This window comes from Anopheles moucheti, chromosome 3 (genome assembly GCF_943734755.1).
Source record: "Anopheles moucheti chromosome 3, idAnoMoucSN_F20_07, whole genome shotgun sequence".
Taxonomy (NCBI): domain Eukaryota; kingdom Metazoa; phylum Arthropoda; class Insecta; order Diptera; family Culicidae; genus Anopheles; species Anopheles moucheti.
In genome coordinates, this window is record NC_069141.1 from 3,428,730 (window position 1) to 3,446,040 (window position 17,311).

Consider the following 17,311-nt stretch of genomic DNA (forward strand, 5'->3'; position numbering starts at 1 on the left):
ATACAATTATAATGCATAGAACAAGCAAGCTAGCACATTATTTCTATACGAAACTGTACAACGGCACGCATTTTTTCCTCCTAAAAAATTGAAACATTAACCCCCAGTCATGCGTAGTGACGTTTGGTAACATTTTCTTCTGGCTTAACCACCAGAAATGCAACTCAGAAAAGAATAACAATAATTCGCTAGATATTTCTAGTGTTAACGCATAGGTAACGGTATCCCAAGAGCAATGTGACTGCAACCACATACATTCGTTGTGTTTAAAAAAAGTGCAATATTCGCGTTCACGTTTATATTCAAAGCTGTCAATACCGCGTAATACAACATGTATAAAAATGAAACTTTTCTTTCAATGAACAATCAAACTATTCAATGATTTCTGTCACATCATGCTTTTTGCAACAATAACGTTTCCTAGTTATATTTTTCGTAAGTAATGTAAGAATATCTCCCGATCATATTCAGTAGGTTTATCAGAATACTTGTATAATTTGCTATCGTCCTCAGCATCTGCCTCATGCTCTTTTCGACCATGTCATCATGCAAAACAATGCCTTGCAGATTAAGAATGGTATTACCCAACATACCACCGACGCTGTATAAAGCACACACTAAAAAAGATCCTTTCCCATGCACAAACGCTTGGTTGAGGCACTACGAGCACAGCAAGGACAAACTTTCCGTTAAATCACTGCCACCATTCGCAACAATCTTCGCTAAAGAACATGTCGACGTGCACGTTGTTCTTGGGAAAATGTATAAATACCTACAGTCACAAATAAAGGAGTAAATAACTTGCAGTTTGTTGCTCGGCTAACGCTTAGAGACCACTGGGGATGTTATTATATTTTTGGTGATAGCTAAATTACTTATCTAATGCATTGAAAGCTGCTCCATCTGGACGTATGCGTAATTTCATCTCTATCTTCAAGCGCCAACATACTGATAAATTTCTCTGAAGCCCTACGGATAACAAATATATTGAGTTGATCTGTTCACATCTCTATGGTGTTATCAATCTGTGGATGGCATGGAATAGTTCTTTGTTTTATTTTAGAAAACGAAAAGAATCTGCCTCTAAGCTATCATTTATCTAATGGAGAATCGTTTCAAGTGTATCTTTGCGCTGTTTACTAAAAAAATTTTGATGATTGATAACATTATAACAAAACTCAAGAACCAGTAGTTATGCTTTTGGAATAAATATTAAATCAAGAGCAGAGGAACTCTAAGTGCTATTCATTTATCCGTTAACTATCTCCTTGTATCGTGTACTGGTCTCTATTGTACAATGCAGAAGTAAGTAATAGGCCCGTTTCATTCTTCTCCTCACTCAGTACGCCGAATATTATAAATCATTCGTTTTCATTAAGACAACATTCGTTAACAGTTCTAAAGGACATTAAAATCTTATCTACAAGTACGCTTGTGTTGCCTACATATTTTTGTGATTTGGTGTGTGTGTGTTGAATAAAACATAGCAATGCTGTTTTTCACTTTAATCTGTGTGTTTTCTCCATTAGCATAGACTAAGATTGTAGTGCACTAAACGATTCTACTTGTACGCTCGAGCCTTATCGATGTTAGAGCGTTCTACATCGGAGAATCCTAGAATGCTTTCAATCGCATTCAAGTGTCCCTGTGAATTTTCCTTATCTGTCAAGAAGTAGTAGATCGCGCTTTTCAGAAACTGCAGCGTCACCTCGGGATCGACTTTGTTTTTCGTCTGCTGGGCGTCAATCAACCGCTTGTACATGGTCTAAAATAAAAAAATGAGAGTAAATTAAAGAATGCGTTAAGCACGTATTTTCTTATTGAAAACAAAGTTTAATAAGAAATTAACGAATAAGAGAAATATAACTTAAAAGCAGCAAGCAAGCATAGAAAAGAAAAACAGCTAAACAGGTAAGCGTAAAAGAAAAACGATAAAAAAGAAATATTGTGCTCAAAAGTGGAAGCAAACAGTTGTGCAAAATGAGAGATAAAATTAGATACTAAGCGATGAATGGTACTAGGCATTGTGCAAGATAATGTTTGTTTAATTAACATTTAACAGACGGTTAGCAACTAATATACCCCCCAAAATAAAACGTTACTTAACATACTCATGCAGCTGTTGAATTTCTACAAAGCATAAGTGTAGAAAAGCACAGAGAATATAAAGCAGAATATTACACTCCACTGAACTTCGCTATAACGCATATACAGGCCCATATTGGATTAATACATCCCTGAAACATGAACTTAAAAAAACGTATAAAACAGCTTATTAGAAGTTGAATTAACCATCGTACATTCGCAAAACCAACCTTAAACAGTACGAATAACATACAGTGTAAAATAAGCTAAACAAATCACCGCAGAAACAAAGCTTAAAGCATTCCCGAAGCCGAAAACGCTTCGAAAGTGATGGGAATTAAAATCAAACAATTGATCTAAACTTCAGCTAAGAATGCTAATTGTCTTGATTGTTTTAATTGTTGATTTTTTTTTGCTACAAACCTTACGGGCACCGAGAAGCCAGAGTGAGATTGCTTCTTTTGCGCTCAGTAAAACCGGCGTACCGCCATTTTCTTGCTGATAGTTCGTATCCTGGAGTGTGTGAACGACAGTATGGAACATGGGGAGAAAGAGTGAGTTATGATGAGTGTTTTTTTGGTTTTTGAAGAACTAAACAATTTGAATAACAAAACATTTACGGAACAGGCCGAATCGGTTAGAGGTGGTTTACTTTAATTTCAAACTCTAGCATGATTATTCTGGTCTAAATGGGATAAACTTTTGAATTGAATTGACTATCACATTACCTATTAAAGAAAGGCAAGTAATTCACAACGGACTATGGAAAATGAAGTTGATCTGGAGGAAGGGTGTGGAGAAAGATAAACAAGACAGTTGAGGCAGGAATACAAGAGCAGTACAGAAAGCAACAGTGCGTGTGGAGAATTCGGCAATTCTACGTTGGCGGATTTGCACAATAGCGTAAAAACACACGATCCACGACCAATAATAATGCATGTACGCATGTAAGCATTCTTAATCCCTTTGCAAAGTTCTGTAAGATGTATTGAACTAAATCATTGTAACTTACAAAGTAGAATATATATTGAGAATACGGATATGTTGCATGTAAGCAACCAGAAGAGTTGATCAGAGCGTCTGTGCAAATTTGCTAGAATTGGTATCTTATTATTTTTTACGAGGTTGATGTGGAACAAATTTATACATCTGTACTGAAATAGTTCTACTAATCTCTCCAGCGACTTCATTTAATCAAACCAGAACTATAACAGAGAACTCCATCATAATTGCAGAACTTTCTACCGTCATTGGAATCATTTTAAGATCCCCTAACTATATTATATATATAACCAAAAAAAAACCCAAAACAATAGCTTTGTCAGCTTATCTTGGCTACGAACATCAGTGAGTAAAATAAGTTTCACAAATTTCGACTCGCCAAATAGCGATGGCACAATCGCCGGCTCTTTCCTCTGTTGAATCCATAGCTCCTTTCACTTTTACTGTGCAGCGATTGTTATATCTACGTATATATTGGAACCACAAGCCAAAACAACGTCCAGTGTTTGCACAATCCACACAGCACAACCACAACATCGAATTGGTGCTAAGCTCTTTCGGGGTTGGAACGAAACATAATGTAGTACACAGTAAAAAAAAACATTCAATAATGACCATCTTCCCTGTGTATCCAGAGCTAAGGAGGAATTGTCGCTTCCTTCACAATCGGACAAACCATGACAGGCACACCAGTAAATTTACCGACACGATTTGTGACCCGTTCTTACTGTTTCGCGATCAATACTGCGGCAATCGTACCGTTACTGTCGTACACCCAACTTACCCTAATGTTTTCCAGTTCATCCTGTGTAACCTGGAGCTGCTGCATCAGTTCTGGGATAGAAACGCGACTCGGAGAAGCGTGAGCCATGTCACTAACACGGTCGGCTTGTTCCTGCCGTTCAGCCTCCTGTCCCTTGGTGTACATATGCAGATACATCTTGTTCGCCTTATCCTCCTGCTCCTGCAGTTGCGCTTGCAGCTTTTCCAGTTGCTTCTCCAGATCCCGAATGCGCTCTTTTGCCTGCAATGGATAGGAATGAAGCTAAAACTGTCGACTATAACTCTAACCCCACCGTCTACTCACTTGCTCATAGTCCGGCACCAAGTCACAGTAGCGTGTGTTGGACTCGGCCAGCTTCTGCAGCAGTACCTCGAACCGATCATTGTTGGACGTTCGTAGCTGCTGCTCCTCCGTCTGGTGCTGCTTGATCAGCTCTTCGATGCGTTCCTCGTACAGCGCGATAAGGCGTTTTTTCTCCGCGTCCATATCCTCATCGCTTCCGCACGCACGGTCCTGCGTGTGTACGTATGAGTCCTTCGAGTGAATCGAGGACGTCGTAATGTCCTCGAAATGACCCGAATCCGCAAAAGAGCTTTGCATCTCGGACGTCGACAGCTTGTCGATAAACTGCACCTGATGGATGCCGGCCTGCATATGGTGATGATGATGCCGTGGACTCGCCTTCGCGACACCCTCGTCGATCTGATCGACGATGGGCGAAATGTCCTGGCTCGAGCTGGGCGTATTCACATCGTTTGTGGTGTTTTCTCGCACCGTTACCGCATCGCTTGAGTTGCTACGCTCCTCCGGGGAGCTTAGCGATGCTTTGAACAGTCGCAGCTCTACCACCTCCTTCGTGAGCCGCAGGATCTCGCTGTCACGCTGCTCCAGATCGCACCGTGCCTGCGATAGCAGTTCCTTGAGCCGCCGTATCTGACGCTGGGCGCGCTGCGTCGGTGTCAGATAGTCGCCCCCGGTTTGTCCGGCATGGCTGGAGCAGTGTACCACGTACTTCATCTTGCGACCACTGAAGGTGGTCCCGTTGCGTGCCACGTACGGATGATCACACGACATGCCACTCGCCACCGAGCTGTAGCTGTGCAGGGAATCTAGATCATCATCCAAATAGCTGTTGATTGGCGATTCCGGCGAAACGGGAGGCGTCTTTGGACTAAGACCTCCACCTGCCCCACCACCTTGACGCTGTAATCCTATTCCAGGGCCTCCGTTCGGTGTTTGCGGAGTTCGCGGCGTTCTTTGACTGCTGCTACTGTGTCCAGAGTTGATTAGATTCAAAGACTGAATTGAAGAGAAGTAATTAGAGATACAAAATCAGCTTTTTTGTCTATGCAGCAATAATCCCCCATCAATCCCATCAAATTGAATACTGCTTTGTCCAGCGCAACAAGTAATTTACCATCATTTTCGACACCTTTTCCCATAATCTGTGTGCCTTACGAGCGGAAACGTTACTCCTGCTTGGGGCTCCCAGTGTTTTCCTTCACAAAACTTCAGAGAGCTGCCAGTAACTGATATCGGACAGATTTCGACACCAACATCGACGGCTAGAACACGTTTGTGGTTGATCGTAACCAATCTTTGTACTTCTGTTACAAGCTTCTACTAAAAGAGAAGCTTAACGAGTACGATCGCCCTTAATCTACACCTTAACTAGCACGTTCTTTGCAACACGCTGCACACTACGTCTAATCTGCTCGTTCGTGGCTGTATTTCTGTACTCCAAAACTCGTTGGCACCAAACAGCACACTAAACCACCTATTCCGTTAGTTTCACCTCAAATGAAGCCTCTCGCATAGACGAACGCGCGTGCACATTCGGATAGAGCTCCGAATTTGCTCCAAGGGTGTTTGCGGTGAGCGGCAAATGGTAGCGGAATTGCTTTAAACAGCAACAGATACGCGCTTCCGATCACCTAACCGTTACAACACTCGCCAAGTTCAACCACGTCCACAACCGCAACACTGCACCACTTACAGCACGACGAGCAATGTCTTCACCGTTCCGAATACGCCTACTACAAGCAGAGCGAATCACTGACCATCACTTAGACGTCAGTTTTCCTTGGTAACCAACAACGGTGGTGGCTTTTGCAGGGGTGAAAAAGTTCAACTATCGCTTACAGTTCGTTCACTTGGGCGATCTTTAGCAATTTTAATGTCGCACACTCGACGAGTTCGAATGGAGCATTCTTTAGAAGAACGTCTCCAAAATAATCACTGTCCAGAGCTGGGAAACTTCTCGTCGCGAGTTGGGCAAAGATTTTCCTTTTGGTCTCTCAGTGTTCTTCACTCATTCAGAACACACACATACAGGTGGTTCTTTCGTTTTTGGTCTATTTTCCATTCCATTTTGTGTTCCAGAGCAGTGCACACTCGAACTAAACTCTTCTGTTTGCGCACACACAGATTTACTATCTTGATTCCACCGGAGTATAATTTGGGGTTGGAAATTTAGACGCTAATTAATCATTTCACCACGAACGAAAATGAGGGAGCCTTTTTAGAAAAAGCAGCGATGAAACGACGCCAACTACTTCCGTCCGATCGCACGGAATGTCCGCGAGAGAATGACTGGATCGTGAATTCGTTGGACTGATAAGCCCGTTTGGTGCATGTTTTGGGCGCTGGCGCTAGAGAGTTTCGATGCGAATCGCCTTGAAGCAATTGCATCCGACGCAATCAGGCGCATCTCTTCTTTTGTTTCGTTTTTTTTGCTTTAATTGAGAGTGGCCAATCTAAGAAAGAAAAGCAAAAGTTGTATTTTTTGCCCCCTTCGCATACCTAAACCTGCTGATGATGGAAGATGGATGGACGGATGTTGAATATGGCCGCGAGTGATCTTTTTTTTTGACTTACTCTTTTTAAACAATCAACAGCGAACTATTCCACCCACCAGACACCATCTCCATTATCATGGACAACATCTTTCTTTACACGTAATTATATTTTCCATTGCTTTCTATACAATCTACAGCCCGCGCGGCCGGGTAACTATCGAAACGATTTGCCATTTGTAATGCCTCCAACAGTCTGGGAAAGATTGTTAATTGAAGAGGGTGTTTATTAGCCTTCTGCCTTCTTCAACCGGCACGAAAGCCTCATCTCATCGCCGAATCATCCTTTCGTAGAATGTAAATGATGTTCGATGCGCCACGGGGCCTCGGCCCATCCTCTATTATCAGGTGTTGGAAGCCACCCTCGGCCACCTCGGCGCATGTTGGGTTTATGTTAAATGTAGATCAGCTGGCGGTGGAAACTCGGCCCCATAATCATTGAATTGCACGCACGAACGCGAATGCAATACATGTTCAGCGTAAAATACACATAAACCTCATCGATTACGAACCGTTCGCGGGCAGGACGCGGGTACCAGTGCCAGGGTGATTTACGATTACCGATTATTAATACCAGCGATTGTGCTCTATGGTCCGTGCTACCGAACGCTTTTGATTTGTTTAGCTTGTTTTTTTCTGCTAACCACATGGGTTGCATATTTCTGGTGAGTGATCATCGGTGATAGAGAAAACGGTTCAGATTTACAAACAGTAACCATCGATCGATTACTTCGGAACGAATGGAATTTCTTCATGGGGATTTATGGGGTGGGGAGGACTCTTCGTAAATCTTCTACACTGAGTCAATTGAGATTTTATTGCAGAAATCAAGCTGTCTATTCCAAGGATTCCATCTAAACCACCTAATGTATAATAAATATTTCACTCAAACACATCATACAACTCCTTTGGTCATTGCCCTCTTTTGCAGATGCTGCAGATTGTAAGTGTTTGGCCACTTTCTGGGACCTCGCCAGCATAGCATATTGATTTTTCCCCATTCAATTCAGGCAATGAAACACCTGACACGAAGGACGATCTTCATTCTCTTCACGTTCAAGTCCTCCCCTGGGAGGAAACTGGGAACAACAGGATATTGTGCACATTCCTTTCCATTTTTTCACACAGGACAGCGTAAGATTTGTAGACGAGAACGGATTTGTTATAAATTTTAGAAGAACAAATCCGTTCCGTTTAACTATCTGACAGTTGCATGCAATTCCCTTAGTTTAAATGGTACACCTCACTACTTGCTTAGGATCTTCGAGAATCTTTCGCCATACAGCAGGACATCACTATTCCCGTCAGCCTTGGCAAGGAATTCGTCCCACTTGAATATACTTCCACTGCACTTCCCTATTTACCGCACACAGCCACACACGCATAACCACAAACTGGGTCACCTACGGGGATGCCGGGCGTCGATGTCCTTCGTTATGTAACACGCTACAAAGCCATACAGGGCCACCGCACAACCCTTTTCAACTTACCATGCCACGCTCATGCTGCTTCTGCTGGCAGCTGATGATGCTGGGCGGCTGTTTCAGCTGCTGGCACGTTCCCTTCGCTTTGCACAGCCCCACTGGGGACGTTGATGTGATGCAGTGGCCGTGCGGTGTGTGACCGCCATCACTGGTACCGCCGTGCGGTATTACACCGTTCGGTATGGGACCATCCTTCCCGGTGCTGGTTGGAACGGCGAATGAATCTACCTCATCGTGACCGTCCGTGGCAGGATTCGCAGTGGCCATCGTTGGTGAACGTTGCTGCTGCTGATGGTGGTGGCCATGGGAAATCGATTTACTACCGCCGTGCAATACCGTGGTCGTATTTTTCGTCTTCACACCCGATCCTTGCATGACTAGATTGCTTGGATGGTTGCCCAGCTGCTGTTGCTGCGTACCATCACAATCACACTCGCAGCACTCGCTCCGATAATGTTGGTAGTCATGGAAGCTTCGGCTGGTGCGCATGCGCAGCGAATAGGACCGGCAGAAGGGTTGCGGGATCCGGGTGTTTTCATTTTCGCCAGGATACGGACGGCGCTGCGATACCGGCGTTACCGGTTTCGACGACATTTCTCCAGACCGGACCGGATGGACCGTTACGACAAGCGTTACCCCGTCGATGATTGGATTCGCTCGGTAAACATCAAACGCTTCGTTACGGTTGTAAATTTTCAAAATTATTCGCACTTTTCAAACGGGGCTTTTTTCTTGTCTGTTTTGCAGAAATCCCAGCAGCAAATGGTGTGAAGTGTTTACCAATAGGGAGCAAAAACACGAAAAAAGCTAACTCAACAGAAATAAAAGTAACGCAACACAAATGACCACCTCCCTCACACGCGCTCTGGTGGAATTGTGCACCTGTAATGAAAGAAGATGAAAAAACAGAAAAACGTTGTAGTCGAGAGGCACAAAATAGCATAGAAAAAATGCAGTACATGTTTTAGAAAGTGGTGCTGTAAAGCGATCATTAGGCGCCACCCCGTAGAGGTCACCTTTCAAAGTCGCCGGCACGAATGCACGATGACCGATGAATGGTTGAGCAATAATAATTATCCTGCTGGCTGAAAGCGAATAAAAGATTATGCAGAACAACGTCCACCCACGACTATTTCCGGTCCATGTTTCATCCAAAGTATTGTTAACACATTTTATCAGCCTATATTGATCTTCTATCCATTCTACCTTCGTGTAGATGGGATATCATTTTTCCATCGATTAATTTCAATCACCAAATCGCTCGTCGGTTGTTGTGCAACCATTTTGAGACAACAAATATATTTAATCAGTTATTATTAGCGCAATCGATTGCTAACACGTCATTGATGAATTGTATTTTTCCGCTTTCAGATTCCAAACCTAAACCAACTCCCCCAAAATAATCCAAAACCAACCAAACCTCCCCCCAACGGTGCATTCGTTGAATTGACCAAACTTTCAAGGTTACCGCGATGGTCTCGCTACGAACTAATACGATCGACGATTTGTTTTATGTGCTTTTTGGACAAAAAAGAGCACACAAAAACCAATGGGAGCAATCAGGAGAATAAAACATACGTAAACAACTGTCCCAATATCACCTTGAGCGAAGCCTTAGTCACACGTGTGCGAGGAAAAGATGAACCGTTACATTGGGTTTTGGATAGTCGGCCAAAAATAACCAACTTCTACGTAAAGCTCCAGGTATAATGGCACGGATCACAACCGCCGAACGAAAAAATTTCCCAAAGACACACCGAATTGTCCAAGGCACGCAATTTCCCGATCGTCACAATAATAACTTAATAATAATAATCCCAATTGCAGCTAAATAGTCTCATTAATCTAGACATGGTATTAACTCGCTATATCTGAACTTATTCTAGTTACGCCTTATTGTTGAATTCCCCAATTTCGATTTCCTGCGTATTTTCCTGCCAAATTACATAAACCACCGGAGCCACTTCGGCAAAGCTAATTATTCTGATCTGGTCCATGCTTTCTCTTGAATTCAGAGCATGGTGAAGAGAAATCGCTCTGATTATTTGTGTGCTGAATTTATTACACCCCTACTATGCTAACCTTTTGACAAATGGGAATAATTCATCAAGTTCTAAATTCGTTGCTTTAATGATTGGGAAACATTGGGAAACATTGGGACGGAATTCCGAAAGTTTATTCTCACATTCATAATCCGTTCCTTTCGCGCCATCGTCTGGCGCCGACATGTTTGCAAAAACTTGCAATTATATTTACATTGAGCCCTACTGTTTCGTAAATGAGAGATAACTTCATTTACTTCCCACACAAAGAACGTTATATAGCGCACAAAGGAAAGAGAAGATTGGCGAGAAAAAAAAAACAACAAAACTTCCCAAAAGGTATGGCAAGAAAATCTCAAAGCCATCCGATTACTTTCAGATGCAAAAATGTTAATTGACCCCGCCGAAATTATCCCACCGTACAACGAAACAGGCAAACTTCAAACTCCACCACCTGATGTGTCGTTGCTGGTGCTTGAAACGCAGATACGCTGGGCTTTTCCGTCCCAACCACTGATGTACCGCTGTCTCAAGTGTTGTTTTCATTTGTGTGTTTACTTTGGAAGATTTGTTTTTTCATCCTTTGTTTTCTATTTTTGTATCATCTGCCACTTTGCTCTTAATGCTTTCTTTTCAATACGATCGTGTACTGGCCTGCCGAGAAAAGTAGTAATGATGCTCGCATAAGTTATGCTATACACCTTTACATCGTTACTGGCTTCTTTTTCCTTCCTTCCTCAAACAACAATTTTCCATGTTTTGCGATCATGAGATAGAGTATTAGCGTCAGAAGGAATTACTAAATTATTTAATATGTATTAAATTAAATTCACCCGCGTATCGAGATGGTATCAAAAAACCCCATATGCTACAACAAGCTCAGCAGCACCTGCACCACTATCAGTCAGTAATTATGTAAATGTTTCCTAAAATGACGCACATCCAAAGGTCGAAAATGGACAGTAAAACTTGATAACGATCGTTGTCAAAAACAAAACCCACGAACTATCAATGCCTCGCTCGCGCTCTCCAGATTGTACATCTACGATCAACAGCAGCAACATACAGCAGCCCCCCAAACAACTTCCGGTCATTCAACTTCCGCAGATTATACAGTTGTTTTGATGTCTTCTTTCTTTTCTCGTTTTTACGTGAGTGAGTTCACTTTTAACGCTTTTTGAGCAAGGAAAAATGGATTAACCTCAAACGCCCGCTTCCTCGCCTTACCTACACCACGTCAAAGTGACGGTGGCAATGGCATCTTTCCTTTTTCTGTTTGCTGTTGCTGCGATCGTTATAATGAGCCAAAGAAAATCCGGCACCGAAAAACGTTCGAATTGCATCGCAATCGACATAGTTACTCCACTGCTCCAGTAAACGCTCGTTGCGATTTAGTTCAGGTCGAGGGTACCATCATCCAACTCCATTCCGGAGGAAAATGGGACAATGTTGAATACGTTTGGGTGTTCACCCTTCAGTTCAATTGCTGTTGTTTAACTTAAACTTAAATGATTGCGAACAATCGTAATGTTTGTGCAGCGCACTAAATCATGGAGAGTGTTAAAAGCGTTTGTTGTCCATTAACACGTTCTGTACCACGTCATCCACATATGGGTGACGCGCTGTATTTCCAGGAGCACTTGTCACCCAAATATTGAGTGACGCTTTTTACAATTTTGTGGCACTATGTTAAAACAATCTGTCCACATCTGTGGAGGATTTGGACAGCTCAAAAATATTTTATTAAATTAGCATCTTTTTCCTTTTATTTAACAATTTTCTCTATTGTTTATTGCATACATCTATTGGGGTTGTCATGGTCGTAGATTTGCTTATTGTATTGTTCTAGTGTTTTAGGCTATTACAAATTAATTTGCTATTAGTATCCCAAACAATAAATGGAAAAACTATCGATAAACAAATATATTTGTTTATTTCGTGCATTGTTTTCAAATTGCATTACTGAAATTTTGGGCTTCACCGGAAACTTTACTGTTTCGTGCTGGCCATGTTATAAACGTTAATTAATTTGATTTAATATTTTAAATTGTACTAATTTAATGAACATTTCGTCCACTGTCCCATTGTTAACTATCATACTTACGGACATAAAACTTCTACACAGTTTTCATCTACCTTCCACGTGTTCGATGGCATGTACAAGTGATGATGGTTTAACCATGAAATATCTGCACCACCACACATCATTACCTAACCGGAGAGATTAAATCTTTTGTGCACGCTGATGATCACGCATACGCAGCGCCACTGATTGAGTGCTTTTGCAGCTCCGTTTTTTACTTCGTTTTTAGTTCATTTTCCCCCCTTCAAATATTGCACAATATCTGATGACGTGCGTAGGAAGTGACGAACAGAACAAAATTGGCAAGCAAGCATAACTTTCGATTTTATGGCTGGGAAAGAAAGTATTTCTTCCTAACTTGCAAAATCGATATCAAAATGAGCCTCACGAGAAGATATAAACATCAACCAACTAAAATGATTTCGAAAAATATCCTCTTCCAATTTCCATGCAGATTCTTCGGTGTGGTAAATCGGTGGTCACTAAAGGTGCTACATTATTCCGTGCCAGGGTAGTGGATGAACATTTTCAGATGGTTACGTGACAGCAACGCTTTCCACGCTAATTTCCATTTTCCACATTCCAAGCACACCGATGTGGCGGAACCGAGCACATTTTCCTATAGACATAATTTATTTCTCCACTGATTGATGGCCATCTTTAGTAGTAGCGGGCAGTGGTTCAAAACATCAATCAATGTAACCTCACTTCAAGGCCGGACATCATTTTGGTTATTAACAAATGATATCTATCCGACCACCGACGACCTGGACTCTTAAAAGATGTTAGCAGGGGTTCACAACGCTAGCTGTGGGTCTCACACCGCTGTAGTTAATAGTTTCAGGAGGTACTTCCTGAGTATTTTCATCTATTTTTTATGAATTTCTAAAAATGTTGCACATTTTCAATGAAGAATTATAAATCTACAACAATTCATCAATAAAACCTTTCTATAATAAGCTTCACATAATGGTAGGATTCCTACTATTTCTAAAAAAATAAGTATTTATTAGAAATACTTCATGTAGAAAATTTCTACGCAAGATTCTAAGCTTTTGGTATTTATGAACATTTAACAGCCAAGTTTTAATGTCCATCGATTCAATTGTGTAAAGAATAGCCAAACAATTTAACATAACCGATAATTAAGAGCAACGATCAGGGCAAACAATTAAATTTCTTATTGCATGCCACACTAAAATGCTTCCACAGCTATTTCTATTAAGATGTGGTAACTGATGTTTCCATTAATTAAATAGATCATCTCAACAAACAAAAACCAACAGGCGAGCAATTTTGTACCGATTAGATTAACCCACGATGCTTCTTGGCCGCGCAATGCAATTATTTCGTAGCGCTGTTGGCTTCTCGCCTCCATTCACAAGCCGGTTGCAAGCGAAAGGTATAATAACTCATTACAGACACATACACACACACATATTTGAAACCTGCAATTGCAATTCGCAAGATAATGCACAGAAACCAATTTTCCTTCCAAGCTGTGGTGAACCCATTCCGTAGCAGCAAACGCCTAGCGCCGTGCTTCTGCAAATGATTTGCAGCAAACAACAACTGAGGTGTTACATAAATTAAATGACTTTTCAGCCATCAACTCAACCGGGTCCGGACTGGGCGAGTGTCGTTGGGAAATGCAAAACCTGCGCAGTGTTTCGAGCAACGAATGTGATCCACATTGCAACGGTTTCGTTGATAGCTGCGGAAATGCCTGCTGGAGTTGCTAAAATTTATGTAACCTGAAAATTTCGAACCCAAGAACCAGTGGCCTCGTGAGGTGATTTGCAAAAAAAAAAGAAATCTGCAGACATCTGCTGTTTTGCGGACATTTGGGGTATTGCCAAAAAGCTACAACATGCGTTAAGTTTACTGCTTCCCGTTGCAGCAGTTGCAAATGAATGTCAAACAATGGAAAACCTTCGATCGATGTGTGGCAAATGGCGATTTTAATGTGAAAAAATCTGACGAAGAACTGTACGACTAACTCACAGCGAATTAGACTTGCCAGGTGCTTCCTCCGCTGGTCTGGTCACGTCATGAAATTAACACCATACGACCCCGCCCGTAAACTGCTCTTAAGTCGAGGACAGAGAACAGAAGAGGCTTGCTAGGTTCACCAAGTTCATTGACATGGAATGATGATGTTCATTCCACACGACAATCGATTCAAGAATTCTGTAAAATCTTTACATTTTTGTAAGTTTTAACCATCTTGGAACTGCTACTCTTTTCCTTGGGGTTTCTGGGTTTAATCTCTACATTACTGTTAACTTGAGATAGGTTTTAATATAATTCTTGTATCCTTAATCAAATGTATTAAAGCATTATATTCATTCATATTTACTCTAAAAAATGAAGTAGATCATAGTTGAATCTCTACAAATTTGTTATTTGTGCACACAGTTACATCTTCTCAGCGCAATACGGTAGCTCCGGCGAAGGCTTCCCATCATCAGTAATTAGCTCGGCTGCTAAATATTAATGACTAACCCCCCGTTTCGTGGCGCTTCGTTTGGAACAGTGTGTGCATTACATCATGGTGGTCATTACGCTTCCGCTTTAACTTTTATTTCATCTCCGATTACTGAGAGATCCCCCCATCCGCATTTCGACCGGCGAAGAGGTCACAGCTAGTAGTAATGAGATGTTTCCCGAGTACAGCGTACGTAGACGTACGAACAATCCGAGTCGGTCAATGTCCATTGCCGGATAGAACCTAATCTACCAGCAATTAAGATCAATCGGTTTGGAAAGGGCACCCGAGCCAAAAAGGGTAGCCCCAGAAGCGGAACGGTGGAAGTTTTCAATGACTTTCCCTCACCACGGTCCCGCATCAAAATAGCGGGCTTTTCACCGGAACATGGCACGATTTTCACACCACATTGGCCTCCGGGCACTCTCTTTCCCGCACACTGCCTTCACACCGCATCCATAGGAGTTCCAATAAATTGCAGGAAAATTCTCTTCACGCTACGGTTTGCGGGTGCTTTCGAAATGAGGTCGGCCGGGCGTAGATTTTCCACCATCGTCTCTTTCTCTCACCATATATTTTGTTTAGTAGGCCGCCATGATGGTGGTCTTAGGGTAGTTCATACACACACAAATACTTCTCATACGGGGGGTTTTGTTTTCGGGGCCATCGTTTTGCGCGCATTTTTCTCGAAACAAACTGTTTGCCCACAACCTTGATGCACAAAAAAGCTCACCGAAGGCCTCGAATGTTTTCGTTTTGCAGTTTTTGCACGGAAAATGTTGTTTCGCTTGTTTGATGCGCAAACCACTTACAAATCCAGACACATACAAAGACAGACACACATAAAAGCTAATCGTTCGGTGGAAACTCATGGCGGGCTGTGTTTGCCTTCCAGAAGCCTATCCGTGCAGCTGATTGCGTCGGCACTGTGATTGATTTTGGTGTTTTTTTCTTCACAAATTGTCACGAGAAACGTTTTGCAAGAAGTCGAGCATGGTTACACACAGAGCATGGCCGCAACATTTCGAGCTCGAGCAATTGTTACGAGTGATTTGAACGCTAGGAATTGTGATTAGAAATGCTTTCTAATGCGGATGCGTATAATCGCGGTATAATCATTTAAATTATCTGTTGGAAAATTTGAGGACAGAAACGTTTGTTCAAACTGGCACAAATTGGTTCGATCAAATTTGTGGACAATATTTAAATCAATAAGAATACAATGACAAAAGCTTACTGATCCCATTGTTCTGCACAATAATACATAAACTATGTTACTAAATATTCTCTACATTAATAAAATTTCGATATTTCGTTTGGAAACAAATAAAAAAAACTGATGACACAGAAAGTGAACCAATAAAACCCTTCAAGCTGCAATCATGTTCGAAAGAATAGCAGCAAGAAGTAAGAAAAGATACAAATAAAACATAAAGTGTGTCACAAGGTTTCAAATATTACGCAAGTAGATTCTATTTGCAGAACCATTTCTCCTCTGGAAAAAGCGCCATATTGCAGGTAGGAAAAACACATCCCCCTACCGATTACATAAACCACCGTAAGCTTACGTAAAAAGGCCTCCCTTAGGGCAAATGTGTGTTTCAACTAGAAAAAAAAATCACAGCACAAGAACAACATCATCCCACCCGAACTGGCGGAATGCTCAAGCTGTATTTAAATTAGAGAAAACACATTTATTTCACAGCCATTTGTTAGCTTTCTGCAAAGCACTAGACGCCTCGAAATGCATAACAAACTTTTCCCGTAGCACGTTTACTTAAACACCTACCTTTAATTTCACTAACTTGCACGTACTGCGTTTTTTGGGGGCAACGACTACGCGCGTGTCTACACGGTCGTTATTATCACAACCGTCCAGCTGACAGTACCGGCCCGAAGGGGAGAGTTTTCCACGGCAAAGCGGCCCTAACAGCGAAGGAAGCAGCTTCCGGCAACACGGACAAGATCGATGCCATGGCAACCGTTTCCATGGTGGCCGGGTGAATTATTGGCCAGTGGAAATGTGTGCCATAAGCGCTGTGTGGAAGCTCTCGATTCTAAGAAGAACTGTGTCGTTTTTTTTTCCCCCACTGCAGCAAGGAAGATTTACTCGGGGTGTTACGCAACTTTTCCTGCTACTGTCGGAAAACTATTTGCGAAACACGTACAACTTCACACATATTAACACACAAACGCTACGGCTCACTACGGATAGATGGAAACCTGTGTTCTTTAGTTTCGCTGTCTACAAAAGGTTTTGAAAAAAAAACTTTGAAAATCTAGTCTACTCTGGAAGAGAAATACTGCTAGTCAACGGCAGCCAACGAACGCACAGCATCGACTACGATGGTGAACTTGGCAACTATTGCTACAACTCGTCACTTTGCTTCTCTCCTTGGTCTTGTTTTTGCCACGCATTCGTGCGCTCACTCTCCTTCTCTCGCTATCTCTTTCACCGTACCGTTCCGCGGGGAGATGCCCTTTTCAC

At 42.1% G+C, this 17,311-nt stretch overlaps 1 protein-coding gene across 2 annotated transcripts; it reads right to left on the minus strand.

Moving 5' to 3' along the window:
* Positions 1-392: 392 nt before the first annotated feature.
* Positions 393-16,921, minus strand: LOC128300751 (protein quick-to-court). Of its 2 annotated transcripts, XM_053036933.1 has the most exons (6): positions 16,613-16,921; positions 8,217-9,092; positions 4,175-5,170; positions 3,872-4,111; positions 2,509-2,598; positions 393-1,765 (listed from the first exon to the last, which is right to left on the minus strand). In XM_053036933.1, exons 2-6 carry the CDS (start codon positions 8,802-8,804, stop codon positions 1,562-1,564), a joined length of 2,118 nt encoding a protein of 705 aa, XP_052892893.1. In that variant the 5' UTR covers positions 8,805-9,092; positions 16,613-16,921; the 3' UTR covers positions 393-1,561. The 2 variants fall into 2 exon arrangements, with proteins under 2 accessions (XP_052892893.1, XP_052892894.1); XM_053036934.1 differs by lacking the exon at positions 2,509-2,598.
* Positions 16,922-17,311: the final 390 nt, after the last annotated feature.

Excerpts from the sequence above, each read along its gene's own strand:
- LOC128300751 (XM_053036933.1), bottom strand. The coding sequence starts at position 8,804 with ATGTCGTCGAAACCGGTAACGCCGGTATCGCAGCGCCGTCCGTATCCT. Across the intron at positions 5,171-8,216 it reads AGCAGCATGAGCGTGGCATG|TCTTTGAATCTAATCAACTC; the intron begins GTAAGTTGAAAA and ends TCTTCAATTCAG. Across the intron at positions 4,112-4,174 it reads TGGTGCCGGACTATGAGCAA|GCAAAAGAGCGCATTCGGGA; the intron begins GTGAGTAGACGG and ends TATCCATTGCAG.